The 27440-nt window shown below is 34.7% G+C and overlaps 1 protein-coding gene across 1 annotated transcript in view; it reads right to left on the bottom strand.

Moving 5' to 3' along the window:
• Positions 1 to 5105: 5105 nt before the first annotated feature.
• The window catches only part of LOC121737586 (T-cell leukemia homeobox protein 2-like), a 52356-nt gene continuing 30021 nt past the window's right edge, over positions 5106 to 27440 (bottom strand). The window contains exon 3 of the mRNA XM_042129246.1: positions 5106 to 5494. Coding sequence (XP_041985180.1) covers positions 5230 to 5494 — 265 coding nt within the window. The 3' untranslated portion in view covers positions 5106 to 5229. The remainder of the gene's footprint in view (positions 5495 to 27440) is intronic.

Here is a 27440-nt window from a genome sequence, read left to right as displayed (position 1 = left end):
GGGTTGATTCAAAGCACAACGTGACGTGTAGATGCATTTCTAAATTTATATGGATTTGACAGATTCGCAAGACGTATCGCGCAATTGAAATCTGTCAAATCCATGCAAATTTATACTGCGCCGCACCTCGCCTCGTCGCGTTTCGGTCTGAATTAACTCTAAGGGTTGATTCAGACCGCAACGCGACGCGTAGATGCATTTCTAAATTATATGGATTTGACCGACTTGCAAGACGTCTCGCGCGATTCAAATCTGTCAAATCCATACAAATTTATGCCTCGCCACGCCTCGCCTCGCCTCGTCAATTGAACCTAAGACAGACGCCCAACTCGCTGAAGTTGTTCAACTATAACCCGCAGATTCGTCAATTATTATTAACTGTGTCCCGATCTATACAGAACATGATCACAGTATCAAAGTATTTTATGGAAAGTTTTTTTTCTTTCAAACTTCAAAAACTCTTTTAGCAATCAGTAAATAATATTAATTACTATAATATTGTGATTTAATTATTATATTTACATATAGGTACTCGCGTAAAAATAAGAAATCATTCATCAAAATCTTTTCTGAGGTTTACGTTTTAAGAGGTAACCGACAGACGAAAGACAAACAGACACACTATCGCATTTAAATTAGTACTAGCTGTTGCCTGCTAATTATGTTTGGACTTTGGTAGAAAACGAGCGTGAATTTAATTCGTTTAGATAACCCTAATTAATAAATAATAATCTTCATTCATCGTGTAAGCTTACATGATGCTAGCTGCTTGATCCAGTCAAGTTTCCATTTAAATATTATTAATAATGCTTATTCAATTTATGAGAGCTTACGCGATGCCAGCTGCTTCCTTCAGCCAAACTTAGACCCAATTTCACCAACGTCTGTTAGTGTTAACAGTCTGTTAAAATGTTATGTCTTCTTTTCATTCATATGAAAAACAAAAGAGGTAACGTGATTCTAATTCGGGCATTAACTTTAACAGTCGTTGGTAAAATTGGGCCTTAAGAGGATACACCAGGGGCTAGAGAAAATGGGGCTTACCTCAAGCCTATACCGCAGAATGCGATAGAGACAACTGCAGAAAATCAACGATTCGTTGTCTCCTGATTCCTTCTCCAAAACTTAACCGATTTTAGTACTTTTTTCATTAAAAATTAAAGAAAGGCCTGAGCTGTGTTCCTATGTTTTATTTTTTTTTGTATAATCTAGCCAAATCTGTTTTCTGGATGTTTGAACACAGCGAAAAATCTGGCCATTTTTTTTGGGTTTTTGAACGTTCATATCTTATTTAATAATTAAATTATGAAAAAAAAGAAAACACAGGAACATAGGACATATTAGTGGCCATAGATATTCAGGAAAAAAATGATAACTCTACTAGCATTATCCAGGGAGGAAACAGGTGACAACGTTTGTATGGAAAAAAGGGCGGTGTGGACTCCTCTTAATCTACGTTTTGCTGACTCTTACATGCATAGTCTGTGTATATAATAAGGTAAATGAAACCTGTGACTTGTATGTAATAGTTTATTTTATTAAAACTGTCCAGCACAAAGCTAGGGTCACGAATACTTTTTTTAATTTACAATTATTTTCCTAAAACTAAATTTTAAAGTATATTTACACGTACGTACAATTTGACAATATCGTTGTCATGTCATGTGAGAGAATAGGTACTAACATACAATCATGTCACTAATATCAATGACATATATGATAATATTATAATGTATTGATTTAGCGCAGTTAGTCAACCGAAGGATGGCGGTAAAACCATCAACGATAGGGCCAGTGAAGAAATCCATGGCCATCAATGGGCTGCAGCATTGATGGTTTGATTCACTGGCCCCCTGTCAGATTGCCAATCCGCGTGCTCCGCGTGGCAATTATGAGCAAATGCCTCTCATGAAACGCACCAGAAAAAGATGGCCCCTAGTTCCCGGTAGCGGTACTATTCCTGGCCACGGTAGCGGCCATGGTAACGGCACTGCGAGGGGTGCTAAGAATCTCCGGGCTACGGATCGCTACCACCAACTGGACCTGGCGACGTACAATGGACGTCCGCTTAGTTGCAGGCCCATGTTGGATGCTAGTAGCAGGAGATCGGTCATCTTGGCGTTCATTGAGAGAGGCCTATGTCCAGCAGTGGACGACTATAGGCTGATATGATGATGATGATGATTGATTTAGATAAAATTATAGATATAGAAGTTCAGTCATCAGAAGTTGTATGGTTGTGTTGATTATAAACTATACATTTTCAGAAGTATTTTGGAACTATATAGAGTGTAACAAAACTAAGTGATAATACTTTAGGGTGTGTACGTGTTCCTTGTAGAGAGTTCACTGTGAAAGTAGCAGCGCCGAAAGAAAAAAAATATTGTATGGGGAAACTCGTGACGCTCGGGCCCATGCCCATACAAAAGTGATTTTTTTTGTCTTTCAGCGCTGCTACTTTCACAGTGAACTCTCTACAAGGAACACGTACACACCCTAAAGTTTTATCACTTAGTTTTGTTACACCCTGTAGAATTGAAAGTAACTTTACAAATATTTTTTCAGTTGCATCAAATCTTTGGTTTATAAGAGCCAAATAAATGTTTAAAGTAAAATGAGTTTATTTATAGTACTAATTTATTTTTAAGTGAGTATTATTCTTTATAGTCATCCACATAGACACTGTTGCAGACTTCAAAGACTGGATGTTGGAATGGGTTGCATTTCTACATATTATAACTGGCTGTGCCAGCGCGGTGCCAAAGTCCAGTTCTTTTGGCGTCAGTCACTGTAACGTGACTAATCAACACTGTTTTGTAACATGAGCAAGTAAGTGCCTTATCACACTGGCGATTAGCGAGCGATTTGAAAGCGACGCGACTGCGCAGCGCACACGCCGCGATTGCGCGGCGTGCACGTCGCGACAGCGCAGCGTCGTCGCGGCGTGGCGTGGACGCCATTTTGTACACTCGTCTACACAGATTATTATTATATACACCACTATTTTTTAGTTAGTACCAATACTTTAGGGGCTTATTAGGTACCTGTAACTGATCATATTTATTTAGTTAAAACATAAAAAAACGCAGACCCAAAATTGTCCACGAAAATACGTAATATTTGGTAAATTCATAATTAATTCAATGACCGAAGCGCGCCTCTAGATACTAGTATGTGTAGTAAGTTCCTATTGGTTAGCGTATGCGCTCGCCGCATCCCATTGATAAATCTTCGGCAAACTCGCGTCGATGCTCAGCACCCCTCCTCCCCTGCGCCCGCATTGTGCCCCGCGGTAAAACAAAAATGAGTAAGACAGAATACTATCAATGAATCAGTCAATGGATAGTAAAATGTGTCCATAATTTTATGGTAGATTTATTAAAAAAAGAAATTGCAATAACTTTGTTATTTTTAGATATTATAAAATTATTTCTTCACATATATGATAATAATGGCATGCCTGATAAGCCCCTAAAGTATTTGTACTAATTAAAAAATAGTGGTGTATAGTAGACTCGTCTAGCTAGGGAGTGACGTCAGAATCCATTTTGCTGCTGAGTGTCCAAAACGCCGAAGGCAAGCTGCGAGCACGCCGCGCAATCGCGGCGTGTGCGCTGCGCAGTCGCGTCGCTTTCAAATCGCTCGCTAATCACCAGTGTGATAAGGCCCTAACTAATTAAAAGAAAAACTCTCTTTTAAATAGTTACTTACTTGCTATATTCAAATTCTTATTTTGAAGATACTGCACGTGAACGAGCAGACAGATAGCCTCATGCGAAGTGCGAACGACCAGGCCAGCCAGAAATTTTGCAAGTGGATTGCTTTTTACCAAAAAATTATTTCATTATTATTTTTGAGTAGACTTACTTTAAATACTAATTAATAATTATACATAATAAAATAATAATAAGAGAAATATAATTATAATACTGTTTCTTATTTTATTTACATTGCTATAAATCTATGTCTTATTCTAAAATGATTTGAGATTATCTATCAATTAATATTTACATTTTACAATAATATTATAAATTATATTAATAGTCTACGTTTCAAAAGTAAAGATGGGCTACGTCATACACAGCACATTTAACAGCACAATTTTCAGGCAAGAAAAGGTTTGTAAGTCAACTTCAATGTGAAAATGGCCCTAAAATAACCACAATTTGGGGTCCTTAAAGTTGTCTAACATGTCTATTATATTATACGTCTCTGGTTACAATACAAAACGTATTGCTTTGTTTGTAACGTGTAGGGTAGTACAAAAAATTAGTAATCAAACAAAAAAAAGTAAGAAAAGAAAGACAAAATAATTTCATTTGAAGGATAAAAATTATGAATAACAAATATTACAATCAATTCTGTAAGTTGCTCATATTTATTTCTTAATTACTTTGATAGAAGTTACACTTCAGTTAGATGGAATACATAACACTAGGTAGTATGGTAATATTTTACAACAATATAATATAAAAGTCTAGATACTAAGACACTAAGATTTTCTAGTCTATTCTAAGTAGGATAAGACATTGTAGGAAAAATGTATCTGATAAAGTAACTTTTCCTAAAGTGCTATTTTATTTATTGACTGTACATTTTTTGTGAATTCCTATGTTTAAATTTTTTTCGTTCATTTACTCAAAGTGGGGGTAATTTTAAGAAGAAAACATTCCATTTCCAATATTTAAATTCAAAATTAATAGTTTCGTTTTCTTGTCTAATCCAGTCTATTGGCTATCTAACAGCAAAATAGTATTCTCATATTATACGTCAAATAAACGTCAAACGACATTTGGGCTTGACGTTTGACATTTCATGAAAAGACGATTTTGTAGATTGGATTAAAAAAGTAATAAGAAGTTTCGTTTCATGTCGTTTAAAATTAGCATAACTTTCTTCAAAGTTATTAACATTTCAAATTACCCCCACTTTTTTCTTATTTCAGACTACCTCCACATTTTATTCTCATTCCAAACTACCCCCAACTTGCTGGTATTTCAAACTACCTCCTTTTGCTCACATGTTAACTTACTACTTTCATTCACAATATTTCATACTTCTCCCATCTTTTATTGACATTTCAAACTACCCCATCTCTTTTTCACAATTTAACCTACTCCTAACTTATTCACAACATTTCAAATTTCCCCCATCTTTTATTAACATTTCAAACTACCCCCAACTTATTCACATTTCAGACTACCCCCAATTTATTCACATTTTAGACTACTAACAGATCGGCGACGCGACGGGCGGTGGCTGCGTTGGCGGCGTTGGCGCATTCATAAACTGCTGGTTGCCAGCCCAAGGCTGGAGGTTCTGTAGGGCGCTTAGGGCTGTATTGCTGGCTTGGCTAGTAGGCGGCTGGTAGTGCAAGGGTAGCTGGGCCGGGGGCTCTGGCATGTATCCCTTGCTGAGAGCTTCCGCTTGGAGGGACAGCATCAGACGGTTGGCTGCTTGCCGCTCTGCCTCCCGTTCTTCGGCGGTTTGACGTCTGTAACAAAGATGGCGGTTAAAGCGGAAATATATTCTAGTAGTAGTCTTCGAGGCTATAGTTGTATAGTAGTATAAGTATTGTAGCACCTCCGTGGTCTAGTGGTATAGAGCGCGGCTCTTGACTCGGAGGTCGTGGGTTCGATTCCCGCGTTGGAAACATGCTATTTCCAAGTTTGGTTACGACAATGCAGGCTTATCACCTGATTGTCTGACAAGTAAGATGATCCATGCCTCGGATGGGCATGTAAAAAGTCGGTCCTGCGCCTGATCTCTCGCCGGTCGTGTCGATCTTCCGTCCCACTGGGTTATAAGACTAAAGGAATACAGAGTGCTCTTGTGTACTGCGCACACACTTGGGCACTATAAAATTACTCCTGCGTAGCTGGCCTGGTCACCGAGACCGGTGTGGGAGCTATTATTATTAGTATAGTAGAAATTTGAAATTAAAATACTGACTGACTTAAAGAACAAAATAAGAGCTTTTTGTCAATCTTTATGCTATACGAGTATAAATATACGGTAGCGATAGTAAGCGTGCTGAATTTTGATAAAGTTCGGCACAGCCTTGGTGCAAAATCTACGGTTATCACGGATATTGTTTTGAACGATAGTTTGGAGTTGTTGTTTAAATCGTGAAAAATATAATGCCAGTATCATCATTAAAACAAACTATGGCTGTTAAGAAAATGATAGAACTAATGTATATAATTATCTTAATAATTATTTATGATGAACTAGAGATCGCCCAATGGTCGAAATTCGACCTTAGTTTCAAGGACATTAGGACTACTTATTTTGTAAAAAAATATTGACTTTATCATATTTTTTTCAACTCTTGTCTCTGGGACTCAGCTGATCTCAGACTGGCCGTGTAAGGCGTAAGCATTGTCTAACAGTATCTAAGATTCAATAAAAAAAAATATAATGCATTTTCAATTTGTCACCTTGTTGTCAACAGACCTCAATCATAAATAAAAGAGTATAGTTCGTATGTATAGGCTTGTCACTCAAAAATCTGTAATTTTTCCTAGTGTGTGTGTTATAGTGGGTGTAATGTTTTATTTGTTAAAAAAATGTATGATAAAAGCATAATTTCAAAATAATATTAGCTCGATGCACTCCTTCATCATATAAACTATAACTGTGCAAAATTTCATTCACCTACGTTTCCCCATTTTTCGTCAAAAGGGATACAAAGTTTTTGGCTCACGTATTAATATATAGATAAGTAACATTTGAATTATTAGTAGTGTTATAATTTACTGTAATGTTTTTTTACCTTTATAATATAATATTAGCAGAATACAATCACATTATGACTTAATCAACACACTACGAAATAATTTGATCGATTTTAAACAAACTGCCTACAAAACGATACATTTAAAATTAATCAGCGCAGTTCGTTAATATTGAAAACATGAGCAGTATTAAAATCACTATACATTTGGTAAATTAATTATTATAGGCCGAGCGCTGATGTGTAAAATATGTAACTATTAATTTTATACGGCAATCCATAACTTCAGTTTCATTTCTGATGTGTTTCATGCTATCACTTTGCATAATTTAATATTAATGTGATGTTTGTATTAGTAAGCCTTATATAATATTAAACGATACTTGAGAGAAATGATGCTCGAGAGATGCTTTTGGTAGCTTTAGATAGCGGCAAAGATCAAAAGGAAAAATAAACAGAATGATTCGACTACCTTTTAAGTATTCGAACATTTTGTTAATACGATTTATGTACTTTTTAAAGAGTAGCAATCGTCAGCCAGCGCCTGGCCTATAATAAATAATGAACGACTGCTGTTCACAAACTCGGTAATGAGCTGTAATGCGACTAATTATTTCGATATCCTATTTAATTGTATTTTGTTCGGCCTGTCTGTTGTATTAACTATCTTTTGATATTTTGTTAAATCGAATAGCTATTGCTATTAAATTTTGCAATTTCGATTTGATTCGACAAACAAACAGACAAAGAAACAGAAAATTAAAATTGTTATAAAGTCATATCTGTCTGCATGTGTGTCTGTATTTGTCTGTCCGTGGTATCATGGCATCTAAAATTCGAGAACTGCTGAACCAATTCCGGAAATTATTTTATCAAATATTCGTGGAGGTCTAGGGAAGGTTTATATTAAGAGGAAAGTGATACGAATTTCATTTAAATGACATGGTTGCAAAGATTTTTAATTTACATATTAATTAGTGTCTTTAAATTTTAAAATCTCATTTCCAGGACAGAACTAATAAATAAATTACCATCCAACCTATTGTTTAACTGTTTAAATATATCTAAAACCATTTAGGCCACAAATTGCGCTGTCATCCCTTTAATTGGCTCAACCAGTACCCTCTGGAGCCTGCATTATTAACTACTACGAAGTGCTCGGCTATCAAATTTAATTGTCACTTATACGTTGTTTAGTTTCGTGTGCAGCGCTTAGACTATGTTTTGAATGGATGTAGATATGAGTTCGGATCGATACTAAAATTATAAATGCGAAAGTGTGACTGTCTGTATGTCTGTCTATCCGTCTGTCTGTTACCTCTTCACGTCTAAGCCGCTGAACCGATTTTGTTAAAATTTAATATGAATATACTCTGAGCCCCGGGAAAGGACATAGTATACTTTTTATCCCGGAAAATGTACGGTTCCTGGCTGCGCAATAAACGAATTTTGGCACAACGAATTTGCATTTTGCTGGCGTCATCTAGTATATCATATTTTCGGGAAGACACACAGACAGACGGACAGACAGACAGAGAGACAGACACATTTTCGCATTTGTAACATTAATTATTAAGGACATGAATATTAGTATGGATATAGAATATTATCAATTTTATCCCAAACATTCGCTTTTAATTAACCAAGCGCAAAGTAAACTACATCTTAAAAATTACTAACTCCCGTTTAAGGTTAAAATGTTTAACTTTATAGTAACCAGGTGGAAGTTTTAACTGTCCGCTTGAACCTGTGTCAAGTTATGAAATAACCCGTAAGTGCTTTTAGCGTTAACGTGAATATTTAACGCGGGCCTGAAGTACCCCGGGTTGGGTAGCTTAATTTAGGGTTAAGTGTGAAAGTATTGATCTACTGAATGAATGATTTTCTGTGGAATTTTGATTCTACTGTAATGCAACAGGAATAGTACAGTTTCGATTAAGGATGGCTTTAAGGCGACGCCTTGATAATTTGGCTGTAGCGATATAGATTTTTCTCAGCAATGACTAAAGCTAAGAAATTATAGTTCATTGTCAGTATTAATCATGTCTTTGTCTTTGAATTATCCATAGCATAACACGATTGGTAAACTTTTATAACACAGACTAATCAATCAAAAATACCTCTGTAAAAAGGGATTCCTATTTTTCCAACAGAGGAGAGTGATTTAAGGTTCCAAAATTTGCACATAAATTTGTTCAAGCATACATTTTAATTTGCCCATAGCTTATATGAAAGGCCTCTCATAGAAAACAAGCAATCTAAAACATATCCAACACGGTTTTTTACTTTAACTCGGCGTCACCTTAAATGCATCCGCGCGTACGAGCGGTTTGACCGCTACACCGTGGAATCACAAGCAAAAAATGTTACGATTCCGTCAATAAGACGTGCCGTTCATCTGTAAGCGCTCTAAGGTGGGATTTCACCAATCACACGTCATAAAACTTCGTTTTATAAAACTTAGTTCCCAGTGAACGCGTTCATGCGGCGATGTAAATCTCGTTTTGTTTTAAATGGATTTTACAATCTTCTTTTAATCGCGATTAATAAATCTAGGTTCACGTGACGTCATGCGATTAATTTACATGTTTTTATCATTTTATCAGCAAAATAGCAAGAAACGATACAAAAACAAACGAAACGTAACTGTCAAAACTGTCACTTTGTCATTGTTTTCGTTTGTGATTTTCTATCCGTCATGACACATCACTGATAGGACTTGAACGGGTTTTAGAAGTAAACCGCGAACATTGGGCGTTCAGAAGTTAAAACTCGGATTTTCTGTGAACGTGATTATGTTGGTGAAATGCAATTCGGTGTTATAAACGCGTATATACGCTTAGAACTGGTTCAGTGTGCACTGAACGCGTTCCGCTTCTTTGGTGAAATCGAGCCTTTGTCCGGATCTAACGCCAAAAAATTATTGTCAGTTACGAATATCGAAAGGTTTTATAGATTGATAGAAAACGAATTGATATTGTGCTTATATTTTGTTCAAACCAATTTTCATTGGTAGTTTTTATAGTAATATATACATCATAATTCATAATATACTTTTTTTTAGACTTATCATGCCCTACATTTTACCACTTTGGAAGAGCCTCTCTCGCAAACTGTTCAGGTTAGAAAAAAATGATATTAGGAACCTCAATATTATGATTTTTGAAGACCTGTCCATAGATACCCCACACGCATGGACATCTTATTCTTACATAGGTAGGAAAAATTTTTTTTTGTTTCAGTTGTACCTATGGGGACCCCTAAAATTTTTAATATTTTTTCCATTTTTGTATCAAAATCTTAATGTGGTTCACAGACTACATCTACTTACCAAGTTTCAATTGTATAGCTCTTATAGTTTCGGAGAAAAGTGGCTGTGACATACAGACGGACCGACAGACAGGCAGACAGACACGACGAATCTAAGGGTTCCGTTTTTTGCCAGTTGGCTACGGAACCCTAAAAAATAATTATAATCAATAGTATCGACAACCCTAACTAAATTTAGGGTTGTCGATATCTTTTTATCTATTGTCGATAACAATCTAAGTTTTAAATTGTGTATCAAAACATTTTTTACTAAAACTGTTATTGTCATTTTCCGATCTTTGTCGCAAGCGACCGCGACTGACAAAAATTCAAATAAAATACCACTTTATGACATAAGCTAAAGCAGGGGTTCCCAATCTTTTTCAGGCTGCGGCGCACTTACAAGTCAATATTTTGTCACGGCGTCCTTCTTTACGTAGCTATTAAAAAATATTATACATAAATAAACACCTTTAATTAATGATTATAGTTAGGTTAAGCAAGGAAATAATTTAAAAAAAGTAATAAGTAAACAAATATTTAATTACCTGCTTGCTTTGTATAATTCATAATATTATAATTTTATTTTATAATATTTGTATTTTGTGGTTATGGATAATGATGGAGAATCGACTCACGGCGCCCCTCTTGCCTTTCCACGGCGCACCAGGGCGCCGCGACGCACAGTTTGGGAACCCCTGAGCTAAAGGTTTAATTTTCTACCGAAATCAGTCTTTAACGATCCATGCCGTCGCTGCTTTGTAGTGGTGTAGAGTACAAGTACCTTTATTGTATTATTTATAATTACAAAGTTTACGAGTTAATTACAATCTACAAGATATAAAACCTTGTTCCACCACAAAATGCAGCCTAAGTACCGTCAAAATGAGTAATGGCTGAGTGAAGTCAATTTTCAATGATGGCCATAATTACATAGACGAGTTTGTTCAAAATGGGTCATCATAATTAAGTATTTACTGTGGTAGCGGATATTATTTAAAAAATAAAATAGTAGACACAATTTTTTGAACACACAATTAATCTGGAAAAATGAAAATAAATTTTTAATTTTGTTAGTCTCGCGAAAACTCGAAAACGGCTGAACCGATTTGGCAAAGTTTAGTCTTGAATTATTTGTGGAAGTCCAGATATTATGTATTAATTAGGAGGAAAGTGATACGAAGTTTACCGGGTCATCTACTTTATGTATTAAAAAAATAGATTTGATTTAAATGCAAACATTGTAGAATAGCAAAAATCATATTATTACATGACGATGTCACTTCTTAAAAGAGTTCCGCCACCAAAAAAGTTTTAGAATCTTTGTACTATAATATGATAAATACTTATAAAAGATTGTATTAAAAATTTAGAGTCTTAAAAATTTAACTAAGCATGTCCATCACAGCTTTAATGCCTTGTTAATTTCTATTAAATACGTTATCTTTAATAGGCGATAGAATAATTTATATGCCATATTACAAATCGTACTTCCGCCATCTTGTGACGTCACTAGTGTTGTGATTATCGATAAACTTTTATCGACATTAAGCGCCTACATTAGTAATACTCAATGGCAACACATAAAGCATTGTATCTCACTAATTAAGATAGTCTTATATTTGCATAAACACTTTTAAACCGCCCTTATATTCATACATGTAGAGTTTAAAATCGAGTGACTTGTCAAGATAATGCCTTTTAAGTCCCCCGATGGAAACTCTACTCTGTCCCATTAAGATAGGGTTGAGTTTAGCTTGTTCGGGTATTTGTTTTATAAATAAGGCTTTTAAGCTTGCAGAGATATCGCACATGACCTAAAGAACTCTCAATTAATGGTTTTATCGTAATCAGAGTTATAATGGCGGCACATGACTCAGATTAAGGTGTTCCATTTTATCGCTTACGCAAAATTCATTAAGTCCCGCTTTTGTATTTAGATAGTAGTTGCTATTTTAATTTAAGTTTTATTTGCACCATAATTGCTATTCCTTTTCCTTTATAGTTGCGTGCACAGAAATAAATCAAGATAGACCGGCGACGCGCGTCCGTTGCTAAGGAATCGATCGTGTCAATTTTTGCTTTGCATTTAGTTAGAACAAATAACTTACCCGTGGAAAGAAATACCTCCTTTTGACCGATTCACTTTCGTACTTCTGTTTTTACAATTAGACACTGCACAGTGAGGCATTTTTGCACAATCGCTCCGGTGTAATCAAGTCGAGAAGTGCGCGCTGACTAAATGAACGTTCAACAAATCTTGCTCACTTGTGCAAGATTGAAACACGCGTACTCCACCCGCTTAGCCGTTCTATCTTGATTAATGATTTATTTCTGTGGTTGCGTGTAAGGAAAAAATATACGTTCAGAATACAAAAGCCTTTATTTCTGACTGGACATAAGGAGTTCTGTAACCGCTAAAAGGCTACAATTTCAGAGAAACAGAACATTTTTCCGCTAAAAAGTAGTCCATTTTTAAATCGCAAAATGGTCACTCTGCTAAACTCTGCTTGCAATTCATGTCTAGTAATTCGTACTAATTAGACATTAGTCAGTTCGACAGTTTTGACAATTCATTTGCTGATTTGATTGAGAGGAATTGCTAAATGTGACCATTTTAGCCCCGCTGTCCTTTCCCGTGGCCTACTTTATCTGTGACAAGCTACACCAAAGTCAATCCAGTAGTTTCTGACATTGACGTACTCGAACAAACTCTTCAACTTTGCAAAAATTAGTATATCAAACATATTATAAAACAAAGTCGCTTTTTTCCCCTCATGTCCCTTTGTTCCCTTTAATATTTAAAACTACGCAACGGATTTTGATGATTCTTTCAGTGTTAGATAGCCCATTTATTGAAGAAGGCTATAGGTTATATTTCATCACGCTAAAACTAATAGGAGAATGTGGAAAAAACGGGGGAAATTATTTGAAAGGGCTTATCCCTCGAACTACTGGAACAATTTTTATGTTATTTGGCACAGATAAAAAGTAGACCACGTAAAGGATCATAGGCTATCGATTTAAAAAAATAATTCAGTGGCTATAATATATTTATACCCGTGCGACGCCGGGGCGGGTCGCTAGTAGATTCTAAATAAAACTTATTCTAACTTCCCATCACTAGAACCTCGTAATAAAGCCGTAAGAAGTTAACGCAATAATTCACGTTTAATTATAACTGACAGTGAAAATTTCAGCTAACTTCGTGCAGCCACCCCTAATCTCCCTGGTAATTAATTTTAACCTTTATATCGATTTACCGACTAAGTACCAAAAAGGAGGATGTTATAATATGTTCGGCTGTGGATATTTTATTCTGTAGGATCATTCATGTGGAAGCAATTTTCAGTTTACCACTGATTACTTTTTTCAGGCTTTAGTTTTTTGGTTATTTCATCACGCTTAACAAATTTTGATAAAGATATGGAGAATTTTAGAATCCCAGGTAAGGATATAAGAATTTTTATAAGAAGAAAAAAATTATAATATAAAAAAGTGCGAACGAAGTTGTAGGCAACAGTAGTTTTTAGTTTTTAACCGACTTCCAAAAAGGAGGAGGTTATATTATGTTCGACTATGGATTTTTTTTTATGTACTGTGAATAAAAATACATAATTAATATAGCACCTAGATCAGGACCACCTGTAAAAATATGATAATTCTTTGCAATTGTGTATATTTGTAAGTACTTAACCCATTTTTTTTAAACTACCTAAGTAACTACAAATCAATTATAACAAATACCGCTACCTCGGTTATTATTTTTAATCTAAGGTTAACATTAACAGCAAAGATCATCTAACCACCGTTCAATTTCGATCAATCTCTTTTTAATTGTGCCATAAATTAATGATACAATGAAAATGGGCGGCTCCAGGGTAAATTATTAAAGAACGTGTTAACTTCACGGCGAATTTTATTAGAGAGCTAATTCCTAGAGATGTGCTTTATCGATAAACATTTTAACGCGGCGCTATTTGTCATTGTATTTGAATCACCATGCAAGAAGCGTAATATAAGCGGCATTTTCGGTGACGTTGGACGGTTTAATTGAAACCAGGTCAGGTACGCAGGAGTAATTTTATAGTGCTCAAGTGTGTCCTCAGTACACAAGAGCACTCCCTATTCCTTTACTCTCACAACCCAGTGGGACGGAAGACTAGCACGACTGGTGAGAGATCAGGCGCAGGACCGACTTTTTACATGCCCATCCGACGCATGGATCATCTTACTTGTCAGACAATCAGGTGATCAGCCTACATTGTCCTAACCAAACTTGGAAATAACATGTTTCGGGTTCGACCCCACGACTTCGGAGTCAAGAGCCGTGCTCTAGACCACTAGACCACGTAGTAGTAAAATACAATAAATAAATATTATTTTTTTTATTTCTGAGTAAATTTGAATCAATTTTTTTTCAGAATGGTCTACCTGATGCCTACCACCGGTTCGGGAACTACCCCGGCGAGAAGAACCGGCGTAAGAAACTCGCACGGATCCCACTTTTTACCAAAAAAGTGAGAGAAAAATTGTTCTTTTAAAATAAAGTTTACAATTTTGTAACTCAATATTATATACAATGTCAACATACATAATTGTAAGTCATAATATAATAATGTAGAAGTAGCCTTGCAAGAAGAAGCCATCCTACTCCCAAGATGTGCCATCTTCTATGAAATCATGGACCTTATAATAAGCTTTGGCACACAAACGCTCTTTGACTACTTTTTTAAAATTTATTAATGGAATGTAAAGGCGTATACATTGACCTTTAAAAGATTTACTGACTTTACTAAGTCTGATCACTGGCATATCTAGCTTGTGCTTATTTCTAGTATTTCTACAGTGAATGTCACTTTTAACTATTTATTTATATTTTTTCTAACATATATTACATTATCCAAAATGTATTGAGAAGCAACAGTTAGAATATAGTAGTATAGTAGTAATGGGAATTAATGCTATTTTTTATTAATTTCATTAACATGCTAATTTTGATGTCACAGCATGCTAAGTATTATTGCTTTGCTATTTGCTAAAAATGCGGCATCGTGAATTATCGGTTCCCATCGCACCGCTCGCGTCGTGTACTATTTCGCATCGAGTAAAAAATAGCAATTCATTAACAGTTAGCACCGCGGTGCGAAACAGCGCGGACGTGATTTTTATCATGATCGCAGACTGTTGCTGCGCACGATAATATTAGCAATCGTATTTTTTAGCAAGTACGATTAATTTAATTATTGCTAATAGGCATTTAACAATTAATTATTATTGCTAATGCTATTTTTACCAACACGTAGGCGTCATCTAGTTAAAAGCATAATGACATTAGTTGAAAAAGCAAAAAAGGTTAGAAACCGGGTATTATAGATATTCTAAAAAACTGAAAACGTTTTATTTTAAGGTACAAAACTTCTATAGTGGCGTTTTATGTGTAGGTCACTTCAACTCGCGTCAGAATAAGCGATCTTGTCCAAAATTCAAGGTGTAGGGAGAGTTGACAGCGCGCGCAAAAAAAAAGGCTTAATTTGAAACAAAAAAATCTGTGATAAGAATGAAAAGAAAGATTTTAGTGATATTTCATTTTTTTCATGTAATATGTTTAATTTTTTGCACTCACTATATTTTAACAATTAAAATAACATACTAGTAATAATATATTATTATGTGCATTGCCATTATTTAATTTCATTCATGCAATATATTTCCTAAACTAGATTGCAATAACAATCAACATTAAACTTCTTTTATCGATATCGGCGCAGCACATCCCTCTAATTAAGGTTCAATTAAACTTTGCTTAAATAAGCCCAGCACTGGGGTGGCAATTAGTAACATTACGTGTGGCATTCCGATGTGGCATTTTCACTTATAATACCACAAGAGCTTCAAAATTATCGGGTATTTCCCGATAGGTTCGTTGCAAACAAATGAAGTAGTCAAGTTTTTCAGGTTAAAAAATCACGAGCGCGAAGCGCGAGTGATTTTTCCTGAAAAACTTGACGACTTTATTTGTTTGCAGGGAACCTTGAGGGAAATGCCAGATGATTTTGAAGCTCGTGTGGTATTCGGGGGATTATTTTTCCGTCCCAAATGTCGGCCAATAGAATTAGAATTTGTTTTTTATACATATATAGCAACTACCAGAGAAAATTTTCAAAAAATTATCAGTATAATACCATGTAGGTTGTACCACGTGACGTCGAATGGTGCAATTCTATTGGTCGATATTTGGGTCGGAAAAATAATCATTTTTATACTTAAATTACCCAGGTTCTGGGCCAGGGGAGGGGGCAAATCAGATTTTTTTATAAGCTAGGTGTTTATAAACAATAAAAAATTAATAATTTTTACTTGTAAAAATATTGTTTTGCAGATAAATGGCAAAAATTAGTTTTCTAAATTTTTAATCCATACTAATATTATAAATGCGAAAGTATCTCTGTCTGTCTGTCTGTCTGTCTGTCTGTCTGTCTGTCTTGCTTTCACGCCAAAACTACTGAACCGATTGCAATGAAATTTTGTAGACAGTTATTCTAGAGTCTGAGAAAGGACATAGGCTACATTTTGATGTGGGAAAATATCTTATTTCCATGAAAATTTCGATGAAAATGAATTCGCATTGCGCGTGGCCAGCGCTCATCCCGGGGGTCCTGGGTTCGAGTCCCGCAGGCGGAACAAAAAGTTTTCAATTTTCCTGGGTCTTGGATGTGTATTAAAATAAAATTTCAAAAATCTTAAACATATTTTATGTATAATATTATAAAAAATCCAGAAATATATCAATGGAATGAACATTTTAGTTCTAATACGATTGTTGAATCGAGATGGCGTTTTATTTTTTTACTTTATTGTAACATAGAACTAATCATACTTATTAGTTAGTATGTTTTTGTTTATAGTTTTTAATACGTTAGAATATGATGTTTAATAATATTATAATCCATACTAATATTATAAATGCGAAAGTATCTCTGTCTGTCTGTCTGTCTGTCTGTCTGTCTGTCTGTCTGTCTGTCTTGCTTTCACGCCAAAACTACTGAACCGATTGCAATGAAATTTTGTATACAGTTATTCTAGAGTCTGAGAAAGGACATAGGCTACATTTTGATGTGGGAAAATATCTTATTTCCATGAAAATTTCGATGAAAATGAATTCGCATTGCGCGTGGCCAGCGCTCATCCCGGGGGTCCTGGGTTCGAGTCCCGCAGGCGGAACAAAAAGTTTTCAATTTTCCTGGGTCTTGGATGTGTATTAAAATAAAATTTCAAAAATCTTAAACATATTTTATGTATAATATTATAAAAAATCCAGAAATATATCGATGGAATGAACATTTTAGTTCTAATACGATTCAACAGATGGCGTTTTATTTTTTACTTTATTGTAACATAGAACTAATCATACTTATTAGTTAGTATGTTTTTGTTTATAGTTTTTAATACGTTAGAATATGATGTTTAATCCATACTAATATTACAAATGCGAAAGTATCTCTGTCTGTCTGTCTTGCTTTCACGCCAAAACTACTGAACCGATTGCAATGAAATTTTGTATACAGTTATTCTAGAGTCTGAGAAAGGACATAGGCTACATTTTGATGTGGGAAAATATCTTATTTCCATGAAAATTTCGATGAAAATGAATTCGCATTGCGCGTGGCCAGCGCTCATCCCGGGGGTCCTGGGTTCGAGTCCCGCAGGCGGAACAAAAAGTTTTCAATTTTCCTGGGTCTTGGATGTGTATTAAAATAAAATTTCAAAAATCTTAAACATATTTTATGTATAATATTATAAAAAATCCAGAAATATATCGATGGAATGAACATTTTAGTTCTAATACGATTCAACAGATGGCGTTTTATTTTTTACTTTATTGTAACATAGAACTAATCATACTTATTAGTTAGTATGTTTTTGTTTATAGTTTTTAATACGTTAGAATATGATGTTTAATAATATTATAATAATATTATATATATACTAGCTGTTGCCCGCGACTTCGTCCGCGTGGACTTTAGTTTATAGCGCGCGGTGTCAACAAAATTTGTGTCAAATTTAAAAACTTTTTAAAACCCTGGTAAGTGGTACCCCTCTTAGGGCCGCGCTACACCGGAATGGCAGCGCTGAAAGTGCTCGCCTCGTCGCTGCCATTCCGGTGTAGCGCGGCCCTTAATTAATCAAAATACCCAAAAACAGCTGTGCAGTGTGCACATAATCTATACTAATATTATAAATGCGAAAGTATCTCTGTCTGTCTGTCAGTCTCGCTTTCACGCCAAACGCCAAAACTACCGAACCGATTGTAATGAAATTTTGTATACAGATAGTCTAAAGCCTGAGAAAGGACATAGGCTACTTTTTTACTGGAAAAAGTAGGGTTGTAAGGGTCGTAAATTTGTTCAAAAAATTCATAATAGATGGCGCCGTGCGTCTTCTACATCGCGCTGACGCTTGCTCAAAAGTCTTTCTATAAGAGGTGGTATCATCTTACATTTAAGTCTCGATTTTTTTCGATTGTTATATCTATTCTACGGTATTAAATAACTCAATACTTTATCTGTGCAGGCAGTGACGTAACCTTAAGACCAAATTTCACCAACGACTGTTGAAGATAATGATCGAATTAGTATCACGTTAGCTGTTTCGTTTTTCATATGAATGAAAGAGAAGACAGGACATTTTAACAAGCTGTTAACACTAACAGACGTTGGTGAAATTGGGGCTAAACCTATCAATGATAAATAGTTTATGGGTAAAGTTGTGTAATTGGGGGGCTAAATATGCTTTGAAATTTGGCATAAAATATAAAGTTTAATATAAAAAATAAAGTACTTATTGTGTGCACACTACACAGCTGTATTGATTTAAGGGGTACCAGGGTTTTTTTATAAAAGCTTTTGACACCAATTTTGTTGACATCGCGCGCTATAAACTGAAGTCCACGCGGACGAAGTCGCGGGCAACAGCTAGTATTTATAGATAAAAATACCAGATAATATACTTAGTAGGGACGTCAACACGATTCAGAGAGGGCAACCTTAACCTTAACTATAACTACGCCTCTGGTGCAACCCACCCTAAGTATCTGCCTGTTGCCTTTTCATGCACAAACCGCTGAACCGATTATGCTGACATTTTATCAGAGAGAAATGTACGGTTCCCTCGCGATAAATACTAATTAATTTTTTGACATATTAATATCTATATTAGAATATAATAATAATAATAATCATATCGAAATAAAATAAGATGATAATTCATGACATAAATATTATTCATTATCTAAAATTTAAATTGTTTATGTAAGAAAAAGCACAAATTGACATAATATTATTGTATTAAGTTCTTTATAATAATTATTTAAGTATTAGAAATAGTATACTTGAAAATATAATAAGATAAAAGGATAAATAATTATAAGTAGTATTAGTATAAGTAAATAAATTATAAATTAGACTGTATAAAATTTGCACGCCACCCAAAGGCAAAATAAGAGAGCTTGATCACATTACTTTAACATCATATTGTACCTTATTTCAGCAAATAAATGATTTCTATTCTATTCTATTCTAAATTTTATAAGTTGATCTTGAGGTCTGTACCTATTCTAGCTGTTCTCTTATTTCTAGTTGTAGCTTTATGAAACTACCTTATAAGGTTTGTGAATTGTATCTGTTGTATAACTTTGGCTTATACCGCCACTTTTGGTTATCATAGCTGATAGCTTACTAGCTAGAACCGCAAATACTAAATAGTTCTAGAACCCCAGTTCTAGGAACGGTGGTGACCTAAATGCTAAAGTCACGATTTTAGACTATTAAAATTTCGTTGGTACAATAATATTCATTATCCTTTGATATCAATATTTTTGATGAATTTAGGTAATAATATAGCTTTTAATATAACTTTTATGCTTAATTTGGACGCATATTATATAGGTCTGTCTTTTTGGTTGTTTATTTTTCTTAAGTCTGAAACCGATTTCAGTGGGTATGAAGACACTTGGGGTTACCGCAGATATACAATTTCAAGTTGGCCGATTATCGTACAGGAATAACTAAATTGCATAGTATCACACAACATTTTTAATTGTAGGTAATAGGAAAGGAATCACGGTTCTGATACGATTGGTGTCCAATTATTTAGTTGTACAATTTAGTTGGAAAAATGTGCGAGCTCTCAATTCTCATTAAAGTCGCTATAGCTTTTGGTATACTTTAGTTGGCGCACTTGAAATTGTAAGTCTGCGGTCGCTCTTAGGCCGGTATAAATAGTCAGTACTCAAGATGCATCTCGGTCTGAAGACTCGTTTCAGGCTTTGTGATTGGTTGGCTGTCAAAATTTGGACCAATCATAGAGCCGAACCGCGTCTTGAGACCGAGATGCATCTTGAGTACTGACTATTTATACCGGCCTTAAAGTATCATGGAAAATGATAGGTTTTATTACGGAAAAATGTACGTTCCCCGCGCAATAAACAAATTCTATTCTAAGCAAATTCTGATTTTCGACGCAATGGCGTTGAGCAAAGACAATATAAAGTCAAAGATTTTACAATTTTGCTAATGCTGCAGTCAAAAAACATTTCCGACGGCGAGCGAATCGTCTAGAAAAGTATCAGAATTTCGGCCCTCGAGGAACGACGTGCTATAAAAATTAACGCTTTCTCTCCCTCACTGTCAATCAGGAAAAAGGATTTGTTGTCTAATTCCGAAGGAGACAAGCTACAGAACAATTATTGAAAAGACATCTGATGTTTCCTAATTAATTTGAACCTTACTCCCCGACAATACGACGTATATTTGTAGCGATCTGCTTCTTTTTCTCGGTTGAACTGTACGCGGTTGGCGTAAGGTCGGTTTTGGGATGTCGGTGAGCGGTTTAAGTATTCATTTACAAAGAAAATTACTGGAAGAAATGAGAGGGTGAATAAATAAGGTACATTACGTGTTAGTTGGTAGCACGATTTGGGGAACAGCCATGTTGTTGTACAATTTATTGGATATTGTCACAGGAAACGAACACGGATAGGAAGTAAAGACGATTGTGACATTGACAACTATGACAAATGATTATTACATAGGTAGTCAAATGAATGAATGAATGAATGATTTTGAATGAAAATATATCTACGTTCTACACTAATACCCATTATAAATGCGAAAATGTGTATGTCTGTTACACTTACGCTAAAACCACTGAATAGATCGCGATGAAATTTGGCATGGTGACACTTTGAGTCCCGGAAAAGGACACATAGACTACTTTTTATTCCCAAAAAACTTTTCTTTCAATTGCTTTCGGTTTTAATGTCAAGACATTTACCAACTAAAAATTGCCACTTCAAACTACTCCTGAAATAGGACTAACAAATTACTTAAGCCAACCACACCAATCATATAATATAAAATTATTTAATAGCTATCTTGCAATCAACACGGCTCGGACTTAAAAATTATGAAGATTTAGTAAAGAAATACACATTCATCCAAATTGAAAAAGTATTGTGCAGACAAAATATAAAAATCCATACTAATATTATACATGCGAAAGTGTGTCTGTCTGTCTGTCTGTTTGTCTGTTACCTCTTCACGCCCAAACCGCTGAACCGATTTTGCTGAAATTTGGCATGGGGATACTTTGAGTCCTGGGAAAGGACATAGGATACTTTTTGTCTCGAAAAAATGTACGGTTCCTGCGCGATAAACTAATTTTAGCGCAACGGAGTTGCGGGCATCATCTAGTTATTTTATAAATTTTGTTATTTGCCTACAAAAAAACCTTCTAGTTTTTCATAAGAATGTATTCGTTTTAACAACTAGTTTAAATTTTTTACTCCAAAACAGTTCTAATTTTTATTCGTCCTAACTCATAAGTGAGTAGACATTCTTCTAAACGCCGTCACATTCATAGTTTAAACGTAACACGTATATGGTCAAGCTGACCCTTACTCCCTTCTGACACATTCCGCCTCGCGTGATTAGGTAACATATTGGATCGCCCTTCGAAGGGAGTAGGGTTAGAATGTGGTTAAAATGCCCTTAGGTATTTGGTAAGCAATTCAGAAAATACCGGTTGAAAGATGCCAATAGTGACCACCTTTTAAGGTCAAATGGTAATAAACCTTCGTATAACGGATCCTTAATACAGAATGTAACAAAACTAAGTTCGTTATAATATAAAGTTTTGCTTTGAATACGGAGGAGCGGGCGTCATCAGGGCGAGCGTAGCGAGCCCTAGTATAATATATCAAATATCACAACCTGGGCCTCTATCATGAGCTCTTAAATCCATTCTCTTTACGTCCTTATCTGACTGTATAAGGACGTAAAGTGAATGGATTTAAGAGCTCATAATAGGGCCCCTGTACATTTTGTGGTACACTTTACGGAAAAACTATCACGTCTATTGAATTGTGCTTTAACACAGTAATTTTTATTTATATGTAGATATTGTGTTATCATCGGCTAGTCAAGGCTTGGTTACTATTAATATATATAAAAAACTGCCTTAAAGATTATTACCACCTACATTACCACGCAGAAAAACGACGCGAGCCCTCACAAAGTTCAGGTTTTAGCTAATTTAATTACATTTAAGTCTATAAGAAACACAAGCCGAAAAATCTCTATATTATCATAATCCATACTAATATTATAAATGCGAAAGTGTGTCTGTCTGTCCGTCTGTCTGTCTATCTGTCTGTCTGTCTGTTACCTCTTCACGCTCCAACCGCTGAACCGATTTTGCTGAAAGTTTGCATGGAGATACTTTGAGTCCCGGGAGAGGACATAGGATAGTTGTTATACCGGAAAAATGTACGGTTTCCGCGCCATAAACGAATTTTAGCGCAGCGGAGTTGCGGGCGTCATCTAGTATAAAAATAAAGATATTATCGCCTCCACAAAGACTATGTACAAAAAATTAATTACCTACATAAGGGAAGTATGTAGATGTAAAAGGCGGGGGTGTTTAATATATAATGAGGCGTACTGGGGAACGCTGTCTCATGTATTATGTACGGGGCACGATGTCATCGACTTTATACGATTTACCATCAAATGTGGCCTTATAAACTAACAAAAATGTACGGTTTCTGGTGCTATTTGACATGAGATACCCCATAGTCCGGTTTTGACACATTTCTGAGATTTTTCATTGGTTTAGGCCCGATTTAAATGCGTCCGCGCTAAAGGGCAGTTTAGTCGCTATGTATGGATGAAGGAGTTAACAAGCAATTGTATTTTATGTATGTAACATCATCATCATTCAAATACGGCGGATAAATAATTATCTTAAGGACACTATCACATTTTTTCACAAATATCAGCGATTTTCAAGTACCATTTTAAAGAATTAGGAGTCACACTGCGAGGATATTTTGGTTTCAAATGAAAGATAATATATTCATCTCCACTTCTATACCATAAAAATGTTATAGCCACATACAAAATGTTCACATAAAATACGTTTTAACCATCACAATGATCGCAAAATATAAAAAAATGGGGTCTGATTAGGTACCATTATAGCTAAATACACTGAACTAAGGAAAATAAATATACAACAAAATGTTGCTTATTTAGTCCCCTATACGAATAGCTAAATATTTTATATAAAATCAGTAACATTTCCATTTATAAGAAAAATAAGAAACGCTCTCAAACTTCATACATTTTCGCCCTATCAAGAAAGCGGCGAGCGTCGTAACCGCCACTGTACAAGGCGCGCTGATATTGAATGTTATTTTAATGTCCTTAACGTCGATATTCGTACTGACCTGCTAATTTTTGTCATAATTTTTGTGATAGCGTCCATAATAGCTTAAAAACTGTGCATGTCATCATGTTGCGACCAATAGGAGCGAAGAATCTATGGCAAATGTGAAAAAAAAAACGGGAAAAATAAAAAAAAAACATCTATCAGGCTAGGTATGTTGATACTTGATACAGACGAAATCACGGGCAATATCTATTCAACAAAGACTAATATGAATATGAAATATGTACTAGATTACCCAGTGAACTTTGTATCACATCCCCTCATCCGTCCTTATATAAAATCTTCTCTAGACTTCCACGAATGTTCCAAAAATAAAACTATCGAAATCGGTTCAGCCATTCTCAATTTTAAGTGAGACTTTTTAAAAATAATTTTTATTTATATCGATAATACAAACGGACAGACAATAAAATCCTTTCATATGCAGCTAATAAAGTCATATAGATAACACAAAGTCATAATTTATAAAGTTTTTAATGTTATCTCAGTAATAAAACTCATATCACAATGATTGAATGGTTAAAGATTAACACAGGTAGTAACCGACGGTTTAATGTGACCAATGAGCTAAGTTTTTACCTTATGGTAAGTCATTATAAATGGTAGAGTAAGTTTTTAGTCGATACTTGCAAAAGTAAGCGGTCTTACGGAGAGTAAGGTCATGAATTTTTTTCTAGAAGAAAGTGATCTAAAATAAGTAATTACAGTTGACAGGTCTTTCTGGAAAAGAATTTAAAATATTTTAAACGATTTTTGGGATTATCATAATTATTCATAATCACCACTTCCCACTGTATGTCTTTATGCTTAGGTCTTGAGAACTGCGCAACGGATTTTGATTAGGTTTCTTAATATATATATATATATATATATATATATATATATATATATATATATATATATATATATATATATATATATATATTTTATGACATAAGGGGACAAACGAGCAAACGGGTCACCTGATGGAAAGCAACTTCCGTCGCCCATGGACACTCGCAGCATCAGAAGAGATGCAAGTGCGTTGCCGGCCTTTTAAGAGGGAATAGGGTAATAGGGGAGGGTAGGGAAGGGAAGGGAAGGGAATAGTTGAGGGTAGGGAAGGGAATAGGGTAGGGGTTAGGGGATTGGGCCTCCGGTAAACTCACTCACTCGGCGAAACACAGCGCAAGCGCTGTTTCACGCCGGTTTTCTGTGAGAACGTGGTATTTATCCGGTCGAGCCGGCCCATTCGTGCCGAAGCATGGCTCTCCCACTCTAACTCTCTAACTCCCATTATAATACTTATAGTAAATTAAGATTAACATCTATATAATACTTTTAATAATAATTCATGCATAATATTAAACTAGAACGTTTAGTTAAAACAACATTTGCCGCGGCAGCTAGTATTCTATTTACGTAAACAATTATTCATGAAATAACAAAGTTTCAAATCCTTACACAATCTAAAAACGACACATCCAATTAACTTTTTAAAGTCATAAGCTAATCTTAAATTATTCAATCTTGGCTGTATGCGTCAAAAACATTAGCCTACAAATTAATCAACGTAAAAAAAACATTATGTCAAAGCTATTCCCTCGCTCGCTGATAAGCGCCTTTTAATAATAAACAACGAAACAAGGAGTCAGAGATAAGTCGGCCCATTAACAGGGCTGGTTAATACGAAAGGACCTGATAAATTACTTGAACATAATAATAGAAGCCATTTTTAAAAGCCCGAAGTGATGGAGTTGATCGCATTCCAATTTTGAAAGGCTTTTACTTTTTAAATGTTTGAAGTCTGACAAAGAAGTGACATACTGATTGACCATGTTATTATTTTGTAACTTGTAACGTGGTTGTAACCTTTCCATAATATTACTAATTTGTTATACTTATGACTATAAGATTGTATCTAGCCTAACTAACAATTTGCATCATCCACTTGGCTAGTCCATTGCTATATGTTAGCGGATGTCAAAGGACAAGCTGTATGATATTATATTTATTTATTTAAAAGTGATTATTATATTTTAAATAGTAATAAGTAAGGTACTTGATTTTGACAAATAGTTATAAATGGCGGGAGGATTATTTACTTCAGTTATAACTTTCTCTTCTCATATTTAAGTAAATAATTTTCTTAAATATGGGAAGTACCTTAATTAATATTTAGAACTATGTAAGTATTTAACTTATTCTTAGCCATTTTTAATTATTTTACTATATTTGAATTGTCAACGGCAGTTCGTTTCTTTTGTGTTAAATGGTGTAAAAGCCAGCCATATTACATTGATTGATTCATTCTGTAAATAACTTTAAGACGTGTAAGGTGAAACTCTGTTCGAATAAATACCGCTCAATGTATAGTTATTCAAGACTTTTAATACTCTATAATATATATTTTAACATTTCTTACATAATATTCAATTTTAATAGTATGTCAAAAAGTGAAGAAATTAAAAAGTGGCAACATCGTAGTGTCATCCTTTTTTTTATTAGATTGATTTGAAAGGGATGACACTACGATGTTGCCACTTTTTAATTTCTTCACTTTTTTGACAAACTATATTTTTTCGTACACAGGAACTAACAAGCAGCCTCAAAAATCTCTGTTTACGCGCGAAAACGCCTATCAGAAATATCTTTGACTTTTATTTTTTTCACGTATCTTTGACTTTTGTTTTTTTACCAGCCAGTGGCTTGGCGCCGCGCGTATCGAGCGAGCATTATCTGCGCCCAACACAAACACCGCTTGTCCATTAGGTAATCAGGATGCCACCAATATTGTTTCTGATTTGACTCGTGTGTTTATCGTCTATGGCGCCTATTCCAAATTTGAATTTTCATTTTTTTAATTTAAAAGAAATGCTGTGAATTTCGATTGAAAGGTGAAATAAATCTGAATGGATTTTGTGCACTTACTAGATTCCATAGAGATTCCTTGGAACGAATTTCATTCCTTATGTCTTTGATGTTTCCTTTATTATTAATCTGCTTATTTTTTTAAATATAAAAAAAAATATTAGCTGAATGACGTCCGTAACTCAATTGCGCCGAAACTCGTTTATCGCGCGGGAACCGAACATGTTTCCGCAACAAAAACTATCCTATGCCTTTTCCCGGAAATTAAAGTATCTTCAAACCAAATTTTATCAAAATCGGTTCAGCGGTTTGGACGTGAGGATGTATCATGTAACAGATAAACTTTCGCATTTAAAATTATATCAGTAGGAATGGACGCCTACTTACTATATCGTAATACTAATAATTGTATTAAGTATATGAATATCAATAACCATAATCCAATTTTACCTCTTATTTATTAAAATATACGGCATTTATCTACTAACATAAGTTCTTATATTATAATTAAGTATATAAATCGACTTGAACAAGATAAAACTGTATCAACATGTATAAAATCTACATTACATTAAAAGCTTTTTAGTTTTTTGTTTTAATCGATTCAAATACCATTTTTAATTTTTATATAAGATGTTTATGGCTTTGGAATTATGATGCTGAAAATAGTTTTATATTGCAAAAAGGATGTTTAGTAAAAATAACGGTATTGTTTGACTCGATTTATATGAATCCTCACGAACGAGTGGTTTGG

Source organism: Aricia agestis, chromosome 21 (assembly GCF_905147365.1).
Source record: "Aricia agestis chromosome 21, ilAriAges1.1, whole genome shotgun sequence".
Lineage (NCBI taxonomy): Eukaryota > Metazoa > Arthropoda > Insecta > Lepidoptera > Lycaenidae > Aricia > Aricia agestis.
This window is presented reverse-complemented; position numbering and strand designations above follow the sequence as displayed.